Here is a 25577-nt window from a genome sequence, read left to right on the forward strand (position 1 = left end):
GGCCACACTGTAGCCAGTCGAAAAAATCGAAACGATTTCGTGTGGAAAAAAAGGCATCAGCCAGCTCGAACACCCGGCAGGATGTTCCCGGGGATGATTAGAGATCGTCGGAATTAAGAGGGGGCGAATTAAACTCGCGAGAAGCGTAGACCAACGATCAGCACCCTTTTGGATAATTCGATTTTGGATTTTCGACGATAGCGAGATAGCCTATAGAATGAATTATGCAATTGGTTCGTAAAACCTAGTTCATGGTATATATAGCGTTAGCTACAGCGTTTTACAGTACACGGAGACACGTAGATTTATATTTATTTATAGATAATAGAATCGAATTAGTTAGTAAATGATCGTGCAGAAGGCGTTTCGAATTCGCGTCTCGGAGTAAAATTTATGAAACAGGCTATTTGAACATTGAATGTCAGATGAGTGGAAAAAGTGATGTTATCGGACTTCGTAAGTCTCGATAGAGATTGCCACGTTCGAACGATAGCAGAAAGTTTCAGAAGCAGTTGTTCGTAACTTTCAATGAAGATTGCAAAGTGGAATGGCAATTCCGAGAACTTGGACGTTGGATTTATTGTCCCCTCTGGGAATTTAAATCCTCTAGATACGTAAGTTTGCGTCTTCTCCAGGAAAATGAAGAAACACGTCCAATTATATTCCAAGGAAGAAGTTAAAACTCTCGCAAAGCGTACCCATAAGATTTATAAATTTTTGAAACGGAAAACGCCTGACGAAGATTTTCGAACGATAATATAAAGTTTCGGAATAGCGATATCAAAAAATCGAATGTCCTCTGAGAATTTCAATCTTCGAGATACGAGATACGATGTCCTTCGAGAGAATCAAGAAACGTGTCCAATTAGAAGAGCTTAAACTCTTATCTTCCTATATATCCACGAGATCTTCCAATTTTCAACCAGAAATTACTAGATATGATCTTTCCTTGCCGCCGTACAAAATCAGTGTCGTTCATCTGGCAACCGTTGCTGCTCGAAAATGCTACGAAGGTGGTCATCGATTAGAATCGGCGGGAGATTCGAATCGAGGTTAACGGTTTCTTTAATCGATCGCTAATTAAAATCTCGAATAAAGATAAATCAGCATCGGTAAATCTTTGATGGAGGAACGATTCGGTGTGAGAAAGAGCATAGATTCCCTTGGTAACAGCAGCTTGGACTTATTTTCGCCGAACGAACGTCGAAGACAACAAAAGTACCTCGACGGAGCAGATGCATGGCATGTGCTACGAACCGACACCAGATGCCCCATTGGCGTAGAGATCCCCAAGGCAAGCTGCCACGATAAACCTGCCCATGGGATCCTTTTCAACCTGGTCGCGTGCCAGATAGAGCCTTCCTATGGGTTCTTCTAGTGTCCACAACCACCGTGATGCTTCCTGGATTTCTCTGTTCTCTTGGATCCCTTCGAACTCTCGATAATGTACAATATACACGTTCCTCGACTTCTTCGAGCCGGACAAGCTGAAAGGACGTTCTCTTCTTCTGTTCCTTTGTGACAAATGAAAAGACAAATTATCTGGAAAATTGTTTTTCGACGACAAGCGATCGTTGCTTACAATGTCATTTCTGAAGGTACTGTGCTTGAGAAAAGTATGATATTTCAATACTTACCGTGGAAACCTTTTGTGTACACTGACGGCCATAAGAATTAGGTCAGTTGATGATATTTGATACAAATACATCTATGCCTTTCACTTTTATTTTCTACTTATTTTATTATGGATCTGTAATTTTATTCGTGCCACACATACGCGTCTTGCAACGTAGAATACTACGTGAAATAAAATTCGTTTAATTTTTCCAATACATATAACGAATAAATGTTCTAATACTTGTGGTCATCAGTGTATGTATTAAACGTGCTATGTAAAATATTTTGAGGTTTCTGCAGCACTGTAGAGAACAAACCGAGGATTTTTATGCGTTTATAGAAAATTTGAGCATACAAAGATGCATAGAGTATACGTAATATGAAAAAATGTAGAAAACATTGAAACTCTTTTCGATATTCGATACAGCACCATTTACGATATCTAGTAAATTAGACAACCTTCTACGTAAGTTCCATTTTGTAAATTATGTGTATAAAAATGCAAATTTCAGTAAATATCCGCAGTCTAATAATGATTAATCATCGTGGAATGGAGTTATGAAAAAGAGTTTAATTAACTTAGCGCTCGTTTATTTACTGGTCAATGTTATCTACAATGATTTATTGTAAAAGTAACAATAGTCGTATATAAGTTAAAACGATATATTACACATATGTACAAGTGGTGAGTCGATCCTAACTCGATCTCGTGGAAACGTGTTCATCGCGAATATTTAGAGGAAGTTGTCGTTCAGAGGAGGCACGCGATTTCATCTTCACGCTGCGTGATTCATTTTTCCAGCCATTTTTGAGTAATCTCGATTATTAAAGAAAGAAACAGATTCTTTAATATTCGCACAATGTTTTAAATTATCAAAGATAGGGAAAAATGTTCGATGAAAGTGAAAGTTGTTTGATTTCATAAAGGTAATTTAATTAAAGATCTGAATTTCTCACTTAATTGCCATCTTCGATGGTTTTAATGCTGCATTACACATATTGTTAAACTCGTATTGGAATGTGCAACTAGCTATTAATAATTTTATTCTAAAAAATGGTAATTAAGAACTTGGAAAACATTCAAGTATTTCATTAAATTCCCCATTATGGAATTAAACTACTTTTACATGAAATATTCGTTCGCAATTTTATTAGTTACAAAAATAATAGTGCGTCCGGTCGTCCTCGATCTTTATGTTGAAAAGTATAAATTATAAGTAGACGTATATATAAAAAATGTAACTGTGCACGAGTCCGTAGAACACACATAGCATTTAAAGACACATAAAATGTACGGTAAATACCTAAAAATACATAAAGAGTGTAAATATTTGTTTCAATATTTAATAAGTAGAAAAGATCTCTTCTCTTCGATTTCATTTTTTAAATCATGTGTGTGAAAGTATAAATCTGCACGAGTAATCTAGCAGTCTAGTTATAACGGACTGTAATAGATTGAAATCGAATTTTTCAATGAAACTGCGTGCACAGTAATTATTTAATTATAGTCAAGATTAAAATAAACGAAATGGAACGTCGCCCCCACGAGATCGATGGTCGTGGCAGAAAATTCTCTCTGATTCTTCGAGCAAGTGATTCGTGATCAAAGGTTCGATCGTCGATCGAAAATCACTCGCCAGAATTTATGCTCCGATTTACGACTTTTTCATCGATCCAATGTCGACGTTGAACAATTGTCCTCGTACACCAGGAACGATTCGTCGCTGACTTAATCACCTAGAAATATTCTATAAACCTATCTAATCGATGAACTGTCTTTTTAGAATTCGATATTAGAGCTAGCGTTAAATATTTTCGTCGCTCCATCGACGACACTGGATCCGCCAATCGTATACGAATTTTTAATCGGAATCGATCGAACATTGCATTGCACTGTTTTACCCTTCCTTTTTCCTTTATAAGTTCTTGAACGTTTCTGTTTTGAAATTAGGGTTTACAGTAAGTTTTACGAGTATAGCTTACGCAGATTTTTATACGTTTATATGAAAACTGCACGGAGTGCACGTAATATGAAAAAATGTATAAAATGTCCAACGTATACTGCTTCCTATAATATTTGGCAGGCAAAACAATTTTCTACCGAGAGTTCTACTTTCTTCGTGTTTATCTTCAAAAATATGAATTTGCATAAAAATCCACCATCTATTTATGGGGTCAAGATTTACGAGCCTGACTTAAACGGAGGCACTTGGTAAACTTTTGCTGAAATTGTTGAGAAAACGAGCACAAATGCGATGCAATATTCGAACGATTAAAAAACTTGATAATTTCGAATTATCACACGGTTACGGTAAAATAATCTACAAGTTTGTTCTAGGAGTATTTAGTTCTGATTTCAACGGACGTCTCTCCTCGCTTTTCAACCCTTCAAATGTGCAAAATCAGTCGATATCGATAAAACTGACGCACTAAACTGCAGATGTGCAAACAAATTTGGATTGGGGAATAAAGCCAAAGGAATAGAACTTGGATAGTTCGATAAATATAATGAATATCACTTTGTATAGTTTATATGTTTTTGAACATTATGTACATATTTGAACACTAAGATTTCCCATATGTATATAAATATCCGCGGTAATAAAAATAACGTAACACGACGACTATGTTTTTTAAAAAAATTGAAATGTCCAGGACACTGTACGAAGTGTATCCGTTCACTTTTCCGGAAAAAGACAAATATAAAAGAGAATCGTTTCTATCAAATGTAAAATTTCTTCAATCGACCTGATCATTCAATCGATCGAATTATTTTCGTATCCTTAAAAATAATTTAACTCTTTAACATCTTGTTTAACATGATATTTCGTTCCTTGCAATTTTGAAAGGTTAAAAAGTCAAAAGCGATACACGATAAAAATCTACAGGTTTCTCTTTGTCGACATTAATTAAGAAATTCTGCCCCATGGGATGTTCAGCCCCTTTTTTCTCTCGTTCATATCGATCCAGCGTATGAACCCCTTCGTATTGACATCGTTTATTGACATTCGTTTTCCGTGGAGTGAATCTAACGTCCAATGGATCGAAAGCGTGCGAGAAGAGAGAACTTTATTTCCTTAGCCTAACACGATAAGAGTACAATAAATAATATAAAAAAATAATAAAAAAAAATAATAGTAAAAAATGGAAAAGAAAAATAATCGATAATGCTAGTAAGGATGGCGATTATAATATTAGTAACGACGATACATGAAAACCAATACAAAATTGTGCTACTAAAGAAAAAAAATGATAAAAAAAGTGGCTCGCTTTATGGTTGGACGAATTAATAAAAAAGAAAAGTATGCTGATTTGGTAATTGAATGCAAACACGTGAATCTGTACGCGCCATTGGATGTTAAGTTCATCCTCCTTCTGCTGTATCATCGATGTAGGAACCTGAGGAATCGCAGATCTATCGATCCACGATCGTCTTTTAGCCAGAAACGGAATATATCAGTGACTGTACAATGCCTAGTAAAAAACGGAATCGTTTTGTCGCTGGAAGCCTTCGTCAAACGTGAATCTCAACTCTTTGAAGAGTATAGTACTTAGTATTAATTAGCCTAGAGTTTTTAGAATTTTTGGTTGATTATTTATTAAATCGTGTAACAAGTTCATCTGTCTTCTGATGAACATTCTCTCAGGAATTTTATATAAACGTTATCTATATTAGCTGGTTGATATATGACAAGTGATATAATATAAATATTACTTATAATTCTATTATCTAACGATAGTAACGAAGGAAGAATAACGTTCTGGGATCTTCGTGAAATTATTCCTGTTTCCTTCTATTATTTCGATGCTCGGAAAATTTTGTTCACGGCTAATCGTTAAATAACATCAAGAATGTGAGTAGAATATCAGTTATTAAATAACTACATGAATATGATAAGTTGCTCGATTCAATTGCAAAGGATAGATCGGCGATTAAATAGCTCTTATATAAAAGTAATCTTACATAAAAGTTTGGTGCTCTGTCAAGGAAATGCGAACGAACTTATTACACGATCTAACACTTAATTTTTAATTTTCAGTTAAGGAGAAAGGTAGTAGAAAGGGATTGACGAGCGGGCGTTCACTTTTGACGTGCGACAAAGCTATGAAGAAATCAGTCGCGCGACATTCTCACGGTAATTGCTCGACGAGAAAACTCGTCCTGAAAAAAAGTTGCCCGGAACGAAGCCACAGCCACATCCTCCAGAAAAATCTATGGAGAAGTTCGAATCTACTTGACGAGCACAGTGTCTCTCTCACGGTGCGCCGTATGAAAGCGTCGTTCACTTTACAAACACACGGTGAATGCATTTTATTCTGAATGGAAAGAGATTCTCCTTCTTCGTTTCGTCATGTTTCCTTCTTTTTATTGTGACAGGAACTTCTCTGCTCGAGCAAAATCGCCAAGGTGCGGACGATCACGAAGCTTCCACTCGAGATGATTGAAAAGTGAATGTGGGACACGAGGCTTCCAGTGTATAACCATTGAAATTCGCTGCTGAAGTCCAAACTTTAAGATATCTCAGAAGTCGAATATCAACGTTTTAACCTTTTCTAGATTTTTCTTGAAAAGGTTTTCTTGAAAAGTAGGTAAATACAGTCCTGTTCATAAGTGGACCTCTTGAAAGCCAAACTGATCAACTCCGGCTTTTATTTAAATTATGTAAATCGAGTAATTTAAATTTCTCAATTTTGTCACACAGATACGTGATTAGTATTTGATATTCGAAAAATAAACAACTTATTTCCATTAGTTATTTATTATTAGATGATATAATAATAATAATATGGCTTAAAAGACAGCGATTGTAACATCATTATCTTTTTTGTAGTTCTCACTTTATGGAGTTGATCAATGTATTAGGACACTTTATGGCTCGATATAAAATGCGATAGCTGGTTTAAATTATCAAGGAAATTACTAATTGATCATGATTTTGTACTTGAGAATTTATAAGAAATATTCGTACAAAGTACAGAAAGACTCGTAATATTTTCAGGACATATTTAACACGTTATTAAGGAAAAAGTTATATATAAAACGAACTTGAGATAATTTTGCACCTTAGAAAAATATCTCATATATCTACGTAGGTTCTAAACCAAATAACAATCTTCAAGGCTAATCGCTTTACTAATCACTTGTTAACAATCTCATCGTTTAATAATCTTCCAATTAATTTTCAAATTCACTCAGTAAGTGGCCTAATACTTCCCAACCGATAATGTACATAGTTATTAATCCTCTTATAAATTCCTCCACCCCGGACCCATAACTACACCTATTACCAAAGACTTCCTTAATTCCACAAGAATCTGGCCACCTCCGATCATCCATCCCCACATTCATCTTTCAACCTCCGCTTCCGAACAGGAAATACCCCCTCGTTTCCATTCTGTTCGGCTCGCGATGGGAGCGTTTCTATCGGTAAAAGCCAGACGGGCTTCCCTTTAAGAATAAACAAAAAAGAAAAAAATGAAGTACCTCATCCGATAAAAATCAGAGCGACTCATTTACGTGGTGTATCGAGCAAAGGCGCGTTCCCTTTGGAGTTCCAGATGATCCTTCATCGCCAAGACCGTAGGATGGTGAGGCGGCAGTCCCTCATCCTCCACGAGATATCTGAGGGCTTCCGTAGCACAGGCATCCCAGCCGGCATTCCACGACGCTGGAACCTGCTCGACGTCGCTGTTGCCTTCATCTCTCTCCTGGTCCATCCTCAAACAGCCCTCCAAACATTGATAAGGCTCGAAGATCGCGTGTTGTTTGCCAAACGAACGAGACGAATCTTGTCTCTGACACTTATCGGCCACGCTGTCTCGATAACAGCTGCATCCTTTCGGGTCTTTGACCTCATCAAGGCAACTGTGTTCCAGGTAACTCATCCCAATCAGCTCCATTCGATCCCTATCGAAGGGATCACCTCTGGCCAGGAGCCTGTTCGAAGTCTGTTTTTGATGAGATTGCTTCAATTCCTCAGCCAAAGAAGCGGCCAACTGATGCAACAGTCTGACGTTCTCGCGCTGGTCTTCCTCTTCGTCCTCGTCGAGATCGTCCAGTTCGACACCTTCGTCCTCGGAGGATGACACCAGGTCCTCGAAATCCTCGTCCACGCCCAGTAACGTCAGCAACCTCTCCGCGGCATCTGCGCAGAGACCCAGCAATGCATTTGCGTGTGTATGTATGTATAAGGGTTCGTACGAGGACGAGTAGTGATAAAGTATGGGATTTTGAAAGTTTAGCAATCCAGTTTGCAGTTTGTCTTTCGAGAGTGGTTCGTGAAAGTATTACACTTGTAGAAACTTTCTTAGATTTTGGAGTTTCAGGATAGTTATTAGATGACGTGTTTGTGATTCTTCGTTGTACTGCAATGTTTACGAAACGTTTGTTCTCAAGGAAACGCAACCAGTCATTAAAAACGCGATCCTGAAGAATCACAAACATGTCGTTTATAGGAAAGTTCTATGAAGTTCTGTACGAGACTCGCAGGGGAAACATGTAATAGGTACAGTTTTGTTAATTTCCTGACTTTGATCTTACGTTATGGTTAAACAGAAAGATTTTAATTGATATGGTAATCTCGAAAGGAAACAGTCTGTTGGATTAAAAGGTAAGTCTGTTAAAAACGAAACTGATAAGTTTGGAGGATACCAAAGGTGTAATTATTATGACTAACAATAACTTGAAAATTTTAAAGAGCACGAAATAAAAAGATAATTTGGAAATCCCCTTAAGAAGGGACTGATTGACTGCTTCCCCGTAGAAGATAAGAAATTTGATTTATTGTGTCCTTTCCTGCAATCTACTAGCTGCCGATTGCAGTCGAATTAGCTGTGACATCTATCGTGATCATATTGATAAAATTTGTAACCAATCTACAAATATATATGAAAACTATTGGTGAAGAAATTTCAATAAATCGAAATGAAACTTCAAAATGTTTTACGTAACACATACGATATACGGGTAAAAACTTTCTACGTTAAATGTTCGAATGCTTTCACAAGCATGTATGTATGTCGTTCCTCTGGCAAATTTCCACGAATTATCGTTCATACAGAGAAGAGAATTTTTCCCCAGTTCGCAAACGCTGATTTTAAAAAAGCAAGGAAAAAGAGGGGAAGGTAAAAAGAGAACGATCGCTTAAATGATTTATGCAAAACCAGAACAAACTTCCTGAGGGACAGTTAAACATTGGTGATGGGTAGACTGCGAACGTTTCTGCAAATTAAATGTTTTCTCAACGCAGCTAAGGAAATAGAACTTAATCAGAGATTTGTTTCGCTCGCTAAATGCTACAACGAGCAAGTATACTTAAGATATTTTATATGCCCGTTCACGTTATACGATTCTATTCATTCTCGTAGTTTTAAGTTTTCCATAAATGCATAAAAATCCTTAGTTTACCGATGAATTTTTATCAGGGATCAAGAGAGAGAGAGAGAAAGCACACAAATGAAGCAGAATACGTGAAAAGCCATAGAACTCGATTCTCGACTCGATAAAAGCGAGCCTCGCGAAAGAATCAAAGAGAATCGCCGACCGGAATTCGCCTCGAGTCTCGTGGCCCGGTTTCGCGTCTCGTTCCTGTGGGAATCCTCCGCCATGAACCTCCCATGGGAACTACCTGTCGCTACACACCCCGTCATCCGTTCCTGCGAATCATCGAATTTCGCACGAGCCTCCTTTACTCTCTTCCCTTCTCTCTTATTCGTTGTAATAGTGCCCAACCATACTCTGTATATATACATATATACACACACACACACACCCCTGTACGAGTACACCCTTCTGAGAACCCTCGACGAGACGTCAGGTAGGGCCAGTTCGTTACTCACCTATTCCTGGGAACGTGGATACCGTGGACATCCGGAATATGGTGTTCGATTAAACGATATTTCGGTATAGGATACCTTTTGGGAAACTGATGGGAGAGTTGGTAGATGTTTCGAGGAGAATGGGATGGTGAAAAAAATGAAATTAGGTTTCCCAGTGGATATTTAATGTGAGATTCTTGACTCTTAAGAAATCACGTTCGAGCGAATTCTTAAACAGATGCGTTTATACAGGTGAATAGTCGGATCACAAAATTGTTGGGTCTAAGTTGAAAATTAAATAATTTGTGTATCTAAATCGATATTTTAAAGCACTCTTAGGGATAAGTATCGTTCGTGATTAAACGATCATGGTGATACTCCCTGGGCATTTATGGGAGAATTGGTGGATGTTTAGAGGAGGACGAGGTGATAGAAAGGAGATCAAATCTGATAGCGAACATCGGGTAGGGAGTATCAAATGTTTGAAAAGTCACGTTTAGGAGCGCGTAACGATAGAATATAAATAAAACTTTATTCAAATTAGATATAAATATTTACGCAGAGTTCGTAGAATTAAAAAGATAGTCTACAAAGTGTATTATATCTGAATAAGGGAGATTAAATAAGTTGAGAATTATTACTTTCCAAGGGATGAGAAGCGAGAGGATTGAACAAGAAAGTCTGTTCTTGTTATGAATTATGTAACAACGTGTTGGGGTTGGGAGGATAGTTGGAAAGCAGAATTTGCGTTCGTTTAGGGAAATGGTGTTTGTATGGATATATCGTATTTTCCTGCACGGTAAAGGATGTTGCTTTTGATAAACGAGAGGGTGGAGGGAATATCCTTGGCGAATGTTGGAAATTGCATTTGTACCATTTCCAGCAAAACATAGTCAAATCTGATAAACAAAATTGATCAAATCACAGAAGCCAAGGATTTTAATAATCTACTTGAACGAGAATTTGCTGTCCTTTAATTTAAAAATTGAATGAAAGTTTGATTATTATTTAATGAAATACACAATGATAGGTAATTAATTAAATTCGGATTCGGTAAACATGCTGAAATTAAGTTATGGGACTGTAACAACATATAACTGCAATAAGTACAAAATGTAGACAATAACTACAAAAAGTTATATCATTTTACTACTAAAAAATGTAACAATGAAAATTTAAAATTAAAGTTATATTTTTATATATGTAAATAATACTTTTAATTATAATTTAGACGAACATTAATTAGGCAAGCCAATACAACGGTCAAACGAGCCCCGATTAAAATCTCGATTCGCGTACGTAGATTAACAAGAAAATTATTTGAGAGGAACCAGTTGAGATCATGTCTCACGAACCAAACGATTTTTTCTCGATACGTAAATCGTTCCCTTTTTTTTCTTTTTTAAAAAGCCTCGAACGTTAGTCGCTCTCTTCTTTTTTCCTTTCATACGATCGACACCAGAGCGGAGTCTGCACCAGTCAGAAACGAGTTCATTGTTTTTTTCCCACCGGACGACAAACCCCCGGGACGTGGACGCCGGACGTTCCCACAGGGATAGCCAGATTTAAATGTCTCCTTTCGATGGTCTCTGAGACGAGGAAAAGTTGTATGGATTGAGTTAGGTTAGTCAGAGATTTAAAGGGCTCGAAGGGTAAACAACGTGTCCATGTCCCACGGATATGATCTGTACTGTTTAAAACAATTACAGGATCACCTCCTTGAACGGTTCTATTGCCAACTGAGTCTATCAAACATTCTATTGTTGAACAGCCGAACAAGAACGAAACTATTCTATAGATTCGGTAAATCAATACGTTTCAGGCAAATCAAATTACATCACCATTGAAACAATTCAACTTTCACGTGATATATTTTTCACTGAAATCGTTATTAGACTGCGAATATTTGGAATTTATACTTTTGTTTTATCTATTAGATATTATCATAAGGGTTGTGTGCATTCCTGCACCTTTAAATTTCTCGTAAACAATACATAAAAATTCCTTTGACGCTTCCATACACACATAAACAATCAAATTCAAAATTTCCCTGGTGTACTACATTTAAAAACATTTAAAAAATGACTGTAATTGACTTTGAAACTGACGGGTTGTTCCCTTTTGAACTCTATTGGTTCAAGTCAAGGGACATTAAAATAGAAAGATCAATTAGATTTTCACGAATGAACACTTCCCAAATCACCCCACATAATAAAAATATGAAAATTACCTCGAGTTATAAATATAGCAAACTTGAATAATAATAGGAACGATCTCCCTTTTCTCGAAGAAGAAAGGTATATCATGGATAAAAGTTTTATAAGGTCCATGTAAAATGTTCTTCCACTCATCGTTAGGAAGTCAAGAAGACGGATGATGATAGCCTGATGGGAAAGAAGAATAAGCCCGGACGTCTTCTGTCAACTTATGACACCCCTTAAAGATTCTTCGACTATTGAAGATTACATAAAGACCGTTGGAACAAATTCTCCTAGGGTGAGAGGAAACGTTCTTCTGGAAAGATTAGCGGTTCCATTGGGAACAGCAAGACGTAGAGATGGCTTGAAACTTGATTTTTCGATTAATAAAGCTTCAATTTTCCTGCTCGTTCGTAAAATGAAATTAAGATCATAGAATGAACAAAAATGTGCTCTTAAAGTCTTAAGATCGTAGCAATTAAGACGATCAACCCAGCAAATGTAAACGCAAACTCAATAATATTGTCGCTGTTATTAAAATAAAGACAAATTCATATCGTGACGGTACTTTGGAAAATCAATCGCACTAATCGAATTTAACGTTATTTATCATTTTGAGGGACTCGAATGACAAAAATGGAACGGAGATTTGACTTCCCGCGCTCTTTTCGGTTTCACGGGCTTTTCATCTTTTTAACGTCTCGCCTCTACCAAAAAAACTTTGATCGCAAACAAATTTCGACGCGGATTACAAATAAGCGAGAGAGAAAGAGAGAAACGAAATTTATAGATCGTAAATCGCGGCGAATTCGATCCGTACGGCTCTTTCTATTATTCAGCCACCCTTTGGAACAGAAATTGCTCGGCTGCCGGAATTTTCGTCGGAAGATTGAAACGCCTACGGTTGTAAGCGGCCGAAGTAACTCGCCGAAGCGAGCCGCCATTAGCATATAAAATTCATATTTCAAAAAGGGGTCAGTAGATTCGTACGCCCGTAAGCGGAAAGTTATTTTCCCCGTGTATAGCGCACGAACAGGCATCCCACCGCTTTGTGATTAATGGTAACGACCGGCAAAACTTTAATGAATCTTATAAATGGACTTTGAAACAGTCGAAAAGAGAGAGAAAGATGATGTCGTTATCTGGTGTCCTGATGTTGTCCCGGAAACAGGGAGCCGCTTTAACTCTCGATACCGAGATGGTAACGAGACCAAGAAGCCCGATCGAGCCAGTTGAAAATTTATTTCAGACGGTTAAGGGGCAACGATTAATGGCGGAGATGTGTTAGAATCAGGTCGATCGATTCTGTGTTGCAGGCTATCGAGATCTTGATAAATTAATATACGGTGGCCTTGGCGTATAATAATCTTGATTTGCATTGGTAAAGTTGTTTAGGTTCGACTGGCTGAATGAAAAATAGAATATTAACAATTCTAGTGAAGTATACGAATTAGACGATAGATTAAACTTTCAAATAAAATCAGAATATATTTTATTTTGTTTTTACTAAATGTAAATTTTATGAAATAACGTTTTATGAAATGACGTCCTAGATCCAGATTAATCAAATTGCGATTGTTTGATTAATTTCAGTAAAACAAATGAGCTTCGATAATTCTAACGAAGCGCAAGAACTTGATAATGAATCGATGTTTCTTTTCGGGTAATCTGAATTTCAATTTATCAAACTCAACTCACTTAAACGAATGGAAAATTTTCTTTTTGAGAGAAGCTCTATTAATCTTATTCTACTTATCGAAATTAGCTATAAAAAATATATTATCAAATGTATATGGAAATAGTAAGCCGTCCACAGGACACACGGGGAAAGATCATCGAAATTCCCAGGCAGATTGAAGATAGGGGACAAATTGTTGGCAGAATAGGCACGACCCTTCCCCATGGCCCTTGGAATAAAAATTTCCTAGGATTTCTGCGCATCTTACGAAAGCAGGTACGGTCCGAAAAGGGATCGAGAAACATTTCTGTCTCGCGTGAGACTGCTGGAGAGCAACAAATTTCCCATATTCCTGGGGAAACTCGATTACCTTTGTTCTTTGACAAAAGAGCCGAGACGACGAGCCGTGAGCTCACGAACAGCAAACCTACAGACGCATCGATAAGTTATTTACGCGACAAGGCGAAGCCCAGAGGAACGAAATTCACGAGGACGTTCGTAAATTGGCAGAGAATCGAGAATCGTATAAATAAATTTGATTTGATAGAGTTGATGTGCAAGATGATTGCTAATAATCATTATTTTATGCCGAAGGAGGCGATGCAAAAATAATTTTAGACTGGTTATGTCACGTGGAAAGTAAAAGTTGGGTCCTCTCGAGACCGAGCTTTCGAAGATTGTCGGACAAAGCTTTCTTTTTATCAATTTCTTTTATTAACGGTAGAAACATATCTCGCTTGATCATTTTAGAGATCGATTTTAACTAAAACTAAAATTAATTCGTAGAATACAGTAATTTTTAATTAGATCATACCTTGTTAAGGTACAATTTTTTGTATATGCAAAACAGGGCATAAAAGAAGCTTGTCACGGTAGGTTGAAATGAGAAGCTTGAAATAATTACCGTTTGAGCCAATTAAAGACGATTGGAAGAAACCAAGGAAGAAATTTCGATCGCAATCCCTGTCGACCCTACAAATTATCGATCGAAGACGATGGACCGGAGAGACCGGTAGAAGCAATTAAAAGCAACCAGAAAGAATCTTTAAAAAAAACAGAAGTTTCTGGTAGCTCGTGGTGAAACCGAACGAAGTTGGAATTAGCGATGGGAGTGACACGATACATATTGATACTCAACCAATTTATCAGCATTAAAACACCTGCAGAAAATTAAATAAGTTTGTAAAATCATTAGGGTCTTTTTACGTATATATCATACTGTATAGTGGTCTATGAAAAATTCACATATTCTTTGTTACAATAACAATTCTATAAATAATCAAATTAATTTGGCATCTCTATTAAATATTCTACTAAATTCTTCATCGTATTTTTTATACGTTTAAAATTGTCTCAATGAAGTTTAACGCTTACGTAATACCTTTTTGTGAACTCAAATAATTCTACCATAGGGTTATTCAAGTCATTCGCTCAATTTTGATTATTTTCTCTTGCCGGACGTATGATATACGACCCTTTCTCATTCTTTCGGTATTACATCTAAGACTAACGGTGTGTCTCGGAATACGCAACGAGTACAATGTTGAAAATCGAATTTTAAGTCGTTGAAGCGTAGCACGTTCAGTTGCGAAAAGATTTCCACGATTCCTATCTTCAGCACTAATATTGGGAATCGTTCTTCTCACTTGGTTTTACTTGAAAAATGTCCAGAACATTAGTTACGTCGTTGAGAAATACTTTTTAAAAACTGATGTCGATACATGTACCAGATCGAATATGTTTAGCGATATTCTATCTATTTTGCTATGTCAATGCGATATCAGTTCCGACGTTATGTAGTCGCGATCGATACGATCGTGGATCGTTTCGGGAAGATCGCGTGACTGAATGTTCCACGTTGCCTCGAGGAATCCACCAGCCACCATTCGAAAGTGAAAGACAGGCCGAGCAAGAGGACCGGGTAATTAGGAGCGATTACCGAACGCGTTTAAGTGGACAGCTCAAATCGCGGAAGGGGAACAGGCGAGGCTGCTTGATTATAAAGTGGTAAACCAAAGGTATACTTTGTCGTAAAGTCATCGCGCGAGAACCAAGGACGTAATTACACGAATCCTGGGATCCGGACAATTTCGCCTGCTCGAAATAATCGCGCGAGAAAATCTCTTCTTCGCCAAAAAGGGAATCGCCTCGTTCCTTTTTCCTTCGCCCCTTAACCGTTCGACTCGAGGACTTTGACTCTTTCTGACCGAGAACACGGAAGCTTCGCTCCCTTTTGACAATCTCGATGTTATTGCATCTTCTGCGTCCCTTCTGACCGGTCCAGAACGGATTCCTTTGAGTTTCTTTCTTTGTAGAATTGTGGAAAATTGCCATTTTCGTTCGAACAACCTCATTTCTAGCGAGTTTTAGAATAGCTTCACCTTTTTGGGGATTTGTTTTATGGATGAAATTGTAGGAGTTAATAGTAATTAACTGCTATTAAGAAACCGTGACTGACACATAGGTCGTGCTTCGTTGAATCCCTCAATGAAATGGGATTTTTATGTGAGAAAGTTAAGACATTGAAATCATGTATGAAAGAGAAGATTCTCAATTTTTGAAAGATATATGTAAAATAGGATTCGTAAAAGGATAGAAATATTTGTAGACAATGAAAAATGTCGACGATTGATACACGAGATTGACGAACTATAGGCAATATGTCGGAAGAAGAACGAGGATTATAGCCGCTGTTTTGAAGTAGTCGTTACAAAGATATATAAAAAGATATTTCCAAAAATCATTTATCGATCGATCCTAATGTTTCATATATTTATGTTGAAGAGACATTATTGTGATGACTCCTAAATTTTGTAAATTGAAGAAGAATTTACTTACAAGACGAGGGGTTGGAAAGATTCCTCGAACTTTCATACCTCGACCGACACTAACGGAAGTAATTAACCATACCGTCACATTCTTTCTTGCGTCAGAGTCTTCCACGCAAGAACAGTTGTCCTCTTTCTAACCATTCTCGTCTCCTAGAAGGAGCCAATCCGATCAAGGGTCTGACACGAAACATTTTAACGATACGCTTACAAGGCGCTACCTGGAACCTGGTTTTCTCTATGACTAAGTCAGCACAAAGTGAAAGACCGTGACAAACAGTTTTCTCTTGCGGCTGTAAATAATTATTCTGTCTCGGGAATATTAGGGTGAAAATATTCCCCTTTTGTGCGGGATAGCACAGTAATTGCGTTTCTACCAATTTTCCCCGCAGCTGAACGTTTATTTAGCTTAACAATTTTCGAGAGCCACCCCTTACGCCCGCGAGCACCCATCCACCCTCTTCCTCCAGCCTATCCACCGCACAGGTCTCGGCGTTATTCCGCCTCGTTACACGCGAACCTACTCTCTTAATGCCGTTTTCTCTACCCCGCTATTCTACGACAATCTAATTAACGAGCAAATAAACTGCACGAATGCACTGGTTTCACCGGGACGGAAAGGGGGTGTAAAACAAGAGGGTAGTTAGGAATAGAAATGGAAACGAGGATATTCGAAGGAGCATTTGAATTGCAAGGAACTTGTTTGCAAGCTTTATGAATGCCTCGAGGGATAATAACGTTAGCTGAAGTGAAGAGAACTCTCGAACGAAACATACACAGGCTCATACAGGTATTTGAACAATAGAAGACACCTTTTATGAATATATTATGCGCGTTGTATGAAACATTTTGAAACTTCAATCGTTGAGTGATATAAATGAGATAAAACAATGGAATGTATTGTAGCTTTATACAATGGTACAAGATAAGGTTCGTAAAATAAGAAGACAATAGAGACACGATAATTTTACAAAATAGATTTATATTTGATAAAAGCAATGTATATATATGTATGATACATAGAATGGATCACTGTTGTCAATATGGCAAAGAATTTTCAGTACAGAAGCTACCAAAGTTCATAATGTTTTTATCATTTTAAACTTTCTTTTATCTGTCATTGTATTTACTCGAAGGAGTTTTTAAGGGTGCTTCAGGATTTCACGTAGAGGAAACAAAGATGCAATTTGGGATTTCAGGTATGAAATGAAAAGTTTATTCACAACTTACCTAGAGTTGTAAATATTCCAAAATCAACCGTTTACTTGAAGGAAATGGAAGCTTTTAAAGAACCAGAGCAATAGACGTCGTCAACTTCATGAACAATTTACTATACCAATTCATTATACTTGGACAATTTATTATAAGTTTATTTTATGAAAGATCATTATTATCAGAGTGGCTTTTCAGTCGTTGCTAATTAATTGGATTGTTAGTGCCACGATTGTTGGAGGAAAATTCAGATTCGTGTACATTTTACTCAATTGCACCCCTAATTGCGACCCCTTGGAAAGCTTCCCTATTTAAACGAAAACATCCTGTTCATTGAACCGCGGTCTCTTCTTTATCTACAGGGAAGAGAGAGGAGGAGAGGGAAACGTGGGGTGAAGAATGAAAGTTTAATTACCTCGAATTGTCGGGGATGAATCCGCTACGTCGGTTGCCAGATCAACGAGCTCTTCCAACTCCCCTCCGTCACCCTCGTAGTCCATCATCATCTCCTGAAATCAAAAGTTTCTTTTTACGGTTCGTCGATTCCATTCTATTTATCTAAATTTTCAATGCTAGACCTAAAAATCCTTTCAGGATTAACTTTGATATACTTTTATCAATACATTTTTATTATACATTTTATACAATGATATACTTTTGCGAATACAATTTAACAGATGAAACCACCAAGCAAGTATTATAACGAGTACTATACTTTAGGTGCTTTATATGTAGACTTTTATAGGGACCACAAAATGTACTTGTACGTTATTGTATTTCTAATTACGTCTATATACTAATTAATTAAATAATTAATTAAATTTCATGTGACTTGATAGTACACTTCCATGTGATGAAAATTTAATGTATTTAAATATTTCTGGAATCACTGTATATACTATGTGTATTCTGTACATTTTTACAACTCCAAATTTCATATAAATTCATGAACATTCTAATCTACCAATGTTCACGTACGTTAACTACGTGCGCATGTTACCTAATAAAAAAGAAGAGAAAATAAATAAATAAATAGGAAAAAATCATGTCTCTTTGAGTCCTTAATAAATATTCGCTTCTGAATAACTTAAAATAATCAACTATAACATTCCACTTCGTAAAAAATAAATATTTCACGTTCAGAACGCGATAATGTAGGAAGAATTTAACGTTATGCGCAAAAGTGTTGAACTCGGACGAGACTGCTATTTAATACGGGCATAAAATAAATGATGCGATGAACCGTCCCCGGGGGAATGCAACAGAGACGTGAAACGCACGAAAATTGACCACGTTTGTACCAAACCAAGAAAAAAAGGACATCCTCGTTATGAAAGGGAAGAAGACAGTTGAAAAAAAAAAGTAATATCCGTCAGGGGGTTTAACGAGATTGCGCGCGGTTGTCGGCGCTTCCTGTCTTCCAGAACGTTGATAATTTTTAAAAATTGAAACGTGCAAAGGCGCAGAGAAACCGGTCGACCGGTGTGGCGGTCTCGTTAATGTAGTACTTTGTAATCGACGGCCGTACGTTGTCACTATCGCCGCGGAAATAACGCTTATTTAGAAGAAAATTCCACGATGCCGATCGACTCGGCGGTAAACTCTTAATTATCCACTCCATTTACCATAAAATCCCTCGCTCTGCATCAAGAGCCGCCAATACGTGGGAGCGTCCGTTCGTTAGGCGGCACAAGTTAAACGTAGCTCGTGAAATCTCTTAAGCTGACCAAAAACGCAAAAAGAAAGGGTACGAAGAGAGAGAAAGCGAAATAAAACCAAATAGACCGCCTGCAAGAACAAGACTAGCCGAGCGGCGACATTCTGAGGGAAATTATTGCGTTACTTTTATAAAAGTACGAACACATCTGTGGATAGATTAAACGGAACGAATCTAGTCACGACATTTGAAACGCTTTCAACAGCTTCGAGTATGTTCACAATCGTATGTGCCATAAACGTTTGAACACACGATGCACATTTGCCACAATTTCTCAGAGCTAGATCCTAGGTAAGAAGTTAGATTAGAAAAACGATCGATGGATGGGAATTTTCGGATTGGTGCAAAATAATGATCGAAATAAAAGTTTGCAAGAGTTGTGCAAAAATAATGAATTGACAATTATGCGTTGACCCTATAATATTCTATTAGAGCCTCTAATATATATGTCGATTTCTTTGGGTATTCGTCTGAATAACATTGATGGATACAAGTAACTATGAATATAGATAGAAAATAGACAGATAAATAGATTATACTAGACTCAATCTATTTGTTGCATAAATAGAAGGGAAATTTAATTTAATTACACAAAATTGACGAACCTATTATATCATTGAATATGTAAATTCTTTATAATATAGAATTTCAAACGAGGCAGTAGTTCTTAAAAATATCAATAATTTTGTAACAATTGTTCGGTTCTATATAATGTTTTATTTTATATATAAGTAATAAAAATAGTTATTAGTGTGTACGTTCGAAACGTGTTGACCCAGTCCAATATATTTTCAGAAAGGTACTTTGCTTTGGTAATTAAAGGTAGCCATAGTGTGCTAACAAAATTGGCGAGGGTTATCGGTAGAAAGGAAAAGTCACTTGGTGCCAACGATGCAACATAGTAACCCACTACAGTCGACTATTTTCTCCTTTATTGTCCGGTTTCTCTGGGTCACTGGGTATGAACGCGTTTTCCCAGTTACGCGCTCCCTCGTTGTGCTCGCAATAAATTTCCCGAATTTAGGGTCCAAGGTGAGCCATAAAGTGGTCACTCGGTAACTGAAAAATGCCTTCCTGAAAATTTTCAAGGACAAAAACGAAAAGAAATAAAACTTGAACCGTTCGACCATAATCCTATTTAGAAATTGTCGAATATTCATTTTCAAGCAATTCCAAGCTTACCGATATTTTTTTCTTTTTTTTTTTTTGTGGACATTCGAATCACTGTCTCTGATCATTGAATTAAACCCACGAGGAAAGTTTTCAATTTTCTGCTAGGTTGTCTGTTTATAAAACGATCGATGTTCAATTATTTCAACTTCACTGAATCTTAAACACAATGAAAGGAAATTCATATATGTAGGTATTGAATCAATATCACATATGAAAGAGAAAATTCTCAGCTGTAAAATAATGTCCGATGATATACGTGCAAAGATAAAAAACATTTATTGGAAAAAGGAAAGAAAGATTGGAAAATTCACATAATAAAATCGAACATTTCATTATATGCAACATTATATAGACATTAATGGACCGACCCTAATGCTCGACGAACTGAATAATTTGCTGTCTAAGGTATACAGTAAAACATACGGTATCGTAATGTTGGAATGTTTCATACTTCGCATGCGGGAACGTTATCTCGTTATTGCAAAAAACGAATTACGATAATTTAAGACACTCACGGAAATGGTCGATATACGTCGTTAGATCGTTACGATTGAAGAAGTATAAATATGACTGTGATTACGTAATACATGCACGAACTGACTACCGACGTAATAAAGAGAAATCAGCATTAATCATTACAGTACATAAGTACAACTGATTTTATCACGTTGTTTGCGTTACATTTGGAAGAAACGAATTCTTCCATTTTTGTATAATTAATGCAATTTATTAGAACGAATTAATCGAATGAATGAATGAATGAATAGAATGAAATACATTGGGGAAAAGATGTGACCGAGTTCAATTTTAATTAACGTTCGTTCAATTTCAACCAAATTAATTTCAACGAGCAAGGCGTTCGTATCTAAAGTAATATTACAACAGCGAAATATTAAAGTTTTCGTAAATTGATAATAAAAATTCTTAACCTTTGCGGTTATAAGGCGGATTTTACTCGACAAGACGCACTTAAATTTATGAAATAACGAACGAAAAGGGTTAAAGCTTAGAAGCGTATCTTCTACATTGAAGAAGACGCGAAGAATTTGCAAGATAATTATCCAAGAAGCAGATAAAGGGGTGGTTCCACGCGAAGCATCGCGAAAGGGATCGTTTACGAGGTTCAAAGGCAGCGCAAAAAATTTGATGATGCTCGTCATCGTCTTTTACCAACGAGGTAAAAGATCGTGCACGAAGACCGTGGAATTTCGAGGTGCATGCATTTTAATCGATCCGAGCACGTGATTTTAGGACGTCAAATTACCTGCACCGTATATAAATCTCCATATGCAAATGTGTCGGTTTTTAATCACACAGATGAACCCTATCGGACTACAAGCGATACAAAGATATTTCTCGAACGCGAAAATGAAACTAAAGAAAATGATTATTCGCGTACGAAAGAAAAGAGGTAAAGGGCGGGGGGGGGGAGAAACCCATCAAGAAATACAAAAGGAATACAAAGATACTTTTCGAAAAAGAGAAGAAATCATTCTTCACGTAGAAAGATGAAAAGAAGAGAAGAAGAAAACAGAGGAAAAAGAAAGCATCCCGTCGAATTACCAGGGATACGCAAATGTTTTTGGAAAACGAGAATGAAAATAATTCTTCGCTTAGAAGAAGAGGAAATAAAAAGAGAAAAAGAAGGATCCCATCAAACTGCGAGGAGCGCAAGACTCTTTCTCGAAAACGACAATAAAAATAAGCGATTCGTCGCGTAGAGAAAAGGAGATAAAAAGGGGTAAAATCTGATTTGCGTGGAAAGCGTATGCAGCACGTTGCCCGACCAGGAAACGCGATTTCGTCTCCTATAAAGTAGCTTCGAATATGTAAATCCTGGCGATGCGGGAACAACTTCCACGGTCCGTTCAGGCTGCAATTAAAGAGGATTGCTCAATTTATGCGCGATTAAACGCGGACGAGAATCGGATCGATCGTACGCTCTGATACACGTACACACACATACACACCCACTAAAGCCTCTGGTTCATTGTAATTTCAAAAAAGAGAAGTCCCTTTGAGAATGCTCGGGGCCGAAGGGAAATAAGAGAAAAAAAAAATGTGGAAAAAGGACGACGGAAGAATATTTTCATCCACCAGCTTCGAACGAAGGGGAGATTATTCGCGGAACGAGGGTAATAAACGCCGATCAAGCAGACCGTGGATGAAATAGAAAATAGACGAGTAACGCCCATGGAGGCGTTTAAAAAGCAAAACTAGCAAACTTTTGTTTGCGGCGTAAACTCGAAGAAATTTATTTTCTTCGCTCTCACCGCGTTTCGTCTGTCTTTATTACACGAGGGTAATAGAACAGTTCTTTGCAATCTCGCAAAGCTCTTTCGCTTTAGTCGCGGCTCTTTGTTAAGAACACAGTTTCTTCGTTTAATTTCAACTAAGTTTAGAGGCAGTTTTGCGGCAAGACCGTGTTAGCAGCTCGGAAGATTAATAGCACATCCGCAATATTGATTCGCAGAGTAAATAAAGCTCCTCTGCAAACTCTGACCCGGTTTTCACTTCAGAGTCGTAGTTAATTGTGGCCTTGACACGGACAGAGATGCAGCTACATCAGAAATGCGATTTTAAGGAACAAAGAATACGATTGGAGAGGATACGCTGCAGATTCTTCAACTTATAACCACGAATCGACCAAACTATTCCGATTCTTGCGAACGATAACATAACCAGTGGCTTGTGATCTATTTTTAGAAAGGCAGGCAATTCGCATTACTCTGAACTATATTTCATCTTGAGACAAAATGTAGAACGAACCACTTAACTCGATAGAATCTGGAAATCTTGGAAAGTATCTGATTCGATAAAAACACGAATCACGTGAAAGTTAGATTTAAATAGCATGTTGCCGGTTACGTAATTTACTAAATATAGTATTTGCGAACGAATCTCGTAGGAAACTTTCGCCCGATTATTGCTGCGATTATTACTACGATCGCGCGCGAGAATAAATTGAAATCATGCACCGCGAAATATGTAAGATCGACGATAAGCACGCGAAAGAAAGCACGTCGCGATGGTCGAATGTTTTCAAGAGCAACGTTGAAAACTCTCTGTCATATTTCACGCGATAAACCGGCACGTTTTCGCGATGAAACAACGAGACAACAAAAGGGTGAAGAGTAACAAACCGCGGCTCGTTAAATAAAAATCTGAAACGAGGTAGAAAACGAACGCACGGCATTAGCATAGTGAAAAAAGAAAACGGCTAATAAGCTAACAAGCCGTTGCAGTCGTTCGCTTTTTGCGATACTCCATTAGTCACGAGCGTCGATTGATCTTTTCTACATGAGCGAACAGCAATCTCACGTGTGCCTGGAGTTTTTCTCAATTTCTTAATTGTAGACTCAGTTAATTCCTTAATTAAAGATTCCATTTGAATAACGTCGATAAGTCATAGTCTTCATTTTTTTATGAAGCGGCAGTTTTAATCTTCGGCGTGTTAATATCATGTTATTAAAATTGTCCTCTTGTAAAAATATCGTTTAAAATTCATCGTTAAAACTTTGTCAGATTGGCATCTAACGGGTTCTTTTAAGCAGGTCCTTTTTCTACGTATTTTATATTAAATATCCCTTTTTTTTTTATTATAAAGCGAAGAGAAGCAACAAAACTATGCTTGTTACGTTTCTTCGCATGATTTCCAATTTTTTATCAATATCAAGATTGTTGACAATTCAAAATTATCTTTTATGTATTGCAATCATATTGAACGTTTAAAAAGTTAATTAACGGACTAATATTAAATTACTCTTTACGAAACATTGTGAATTTATCGTCTAATTTTGAATAATTTTACATCTTCGTACTTATCCTATCATTTCCCTATTTCGTACTGAAATACTTCTCTTTAGTCATCTAGTGATATTAAAATTAAAAATCGAGAAAAATCGTAAACGTAAATGCGATAATGTCTTTATCGTAAATTTTTCCCTATTATCTTCGATAGTAATTTCATTGGTGTTGCAAAAGCAAATATCCAGGACCACTTTCATGGAACACGTCAAAACATTCAATCTCCGTTTCCACTCTGCTCGTTATGCAGCATGGTTAATTTATCCGTGAAACGTTAATCACAAATTAGCCTCGTTATGGCCAACAACCCCTCGACAGACTTATCAATTTTAAACGCGCATAAATACCCGATAAACGCGACTAATTTGTCCATAAAATGCTGGCGCAAATTACTTCCGGCCACCTCTCTGCCCGTCATCGATCTAAATTACAAATACAAAAGGAATTTTAATAACGCTCCGGTCGTTCACTCGACGAACATTAATGTAAATTAAACAAATTAACTCGCATTAATATAACGTGAAATTGGATTGATACTTTCTCCATTGACGCGAATAAATTGAAGAATTCCTGATAAATATCGCCGGAAAGTTCCAGGTTCGCCAGTTAATAAATTAGCGAGCCGGTAACCCTTAATTCTTTATCTTTATTACATTAACGTAACACAATGATTTTATAATTTTATAATTACTCTTCTTTGCCTTCTTTTACTCTCCTATTTCAATTCTACGTTCTATTAGGAACTCAAATTATTGAGAAACCCAAATTATACATTTAGATGCTGAATTTTATGAAATTTCCTATACATAATAATCTTTACGGTAAAGTACAAAGTCTATTAATTTTCTGCTTTGCGGTAAAATAGTATTATTTCGTAAATATCGATGAGATCTATATTTAACGCAGGGAAATATCTCGAGCGTTCTTTTAAAATCCTCTATGATTCGTTATAGGAATTAAGTTTTCACTATAGTCAGATCACTGTAGTCGATTAATGGTAAAAAAGCAACAGTCAATTAGGTTCTTTTTATTCAAAATATTCTCTCCTCATTAAAAGTCGATAATAAGTATCAAGTTCTAGAAAATAACTATTCTCACATAGGTCTGTAAGCTTAAACTGTGTGATAAGAAACCAGATGATCTTCGTGTAATAGACATGTAGTCTAGAGTACAATAAATTATTATTATATTATATTATTATATGTTAAAATGGTGAAAATAAGAAAATATATATTATACATATATATGTTAATTATAATAATTCTATATATCTGCTTCGCAATTTTCAAATGACGATTGAAGGCTTCGATCGTTGAAGGGTTGGCGAGCGCGCGGGTGTGTGATTTTGATTTTTTATTCACGCGTTTCCGTATCGTTTAATTCTTGTAACTACAATGCTGCCAGGTCGGTGCACTGTCTGCTATCGAAAACCGATATTTTTGCTGGCAAGGTAGCGGAACGATAAGCCGGAAGAGGGGGTGGAAAAATATTGACATGATACAATAAACGATCCTATCGGCGACCACTGT

At 36.9% G+C, this 25577-nt stretch overlaps 1 protein-coding gene across 1 annotated transcript in view; it reads right to left on the reverse strand.

Moving 5' to 3' along the window:
* Positions 1 to 2191: 2191 nt before the first annotated feature.
* LOC100644905 overlaps positions 2192 to 25577 on the reverse strand; it is a 35961-nt gene continuing 12575 nt past the window's right edge. The window contains exons 2-3 of the mRNA XM_012316155.3: positions 17767 to 17860; positions 2192 to 7763 (exon numbers count right to left, since the gene is read on the reverse strand). Of these exons, the coding sequence (XP_012171545.1) occupies positions 7132 to 7763; positions 17767 to 17860 (726 nt within the window). The 3' untranslated portion in view covers positions 2192 to 7131. The remainder of the gene's footprint in view (positions 7764 to 17766; positions 17861 to 25577) is intronic.

The sequence above is a fragment of the Bombus terrestris genome, chromosome 14, assembly GCF_910591885.1.
Source record: "Bombus terrestris chromosome 14, iyBomTerr1.2, whole genome shotgun sequence".
Taxonomy (NCBI): domain Eukaryota; kingdom Metazoa; phylum Arthropoda; class Insecta; order Hymenoptera; family Apidae; genus Bombus; species Bombus terrestris.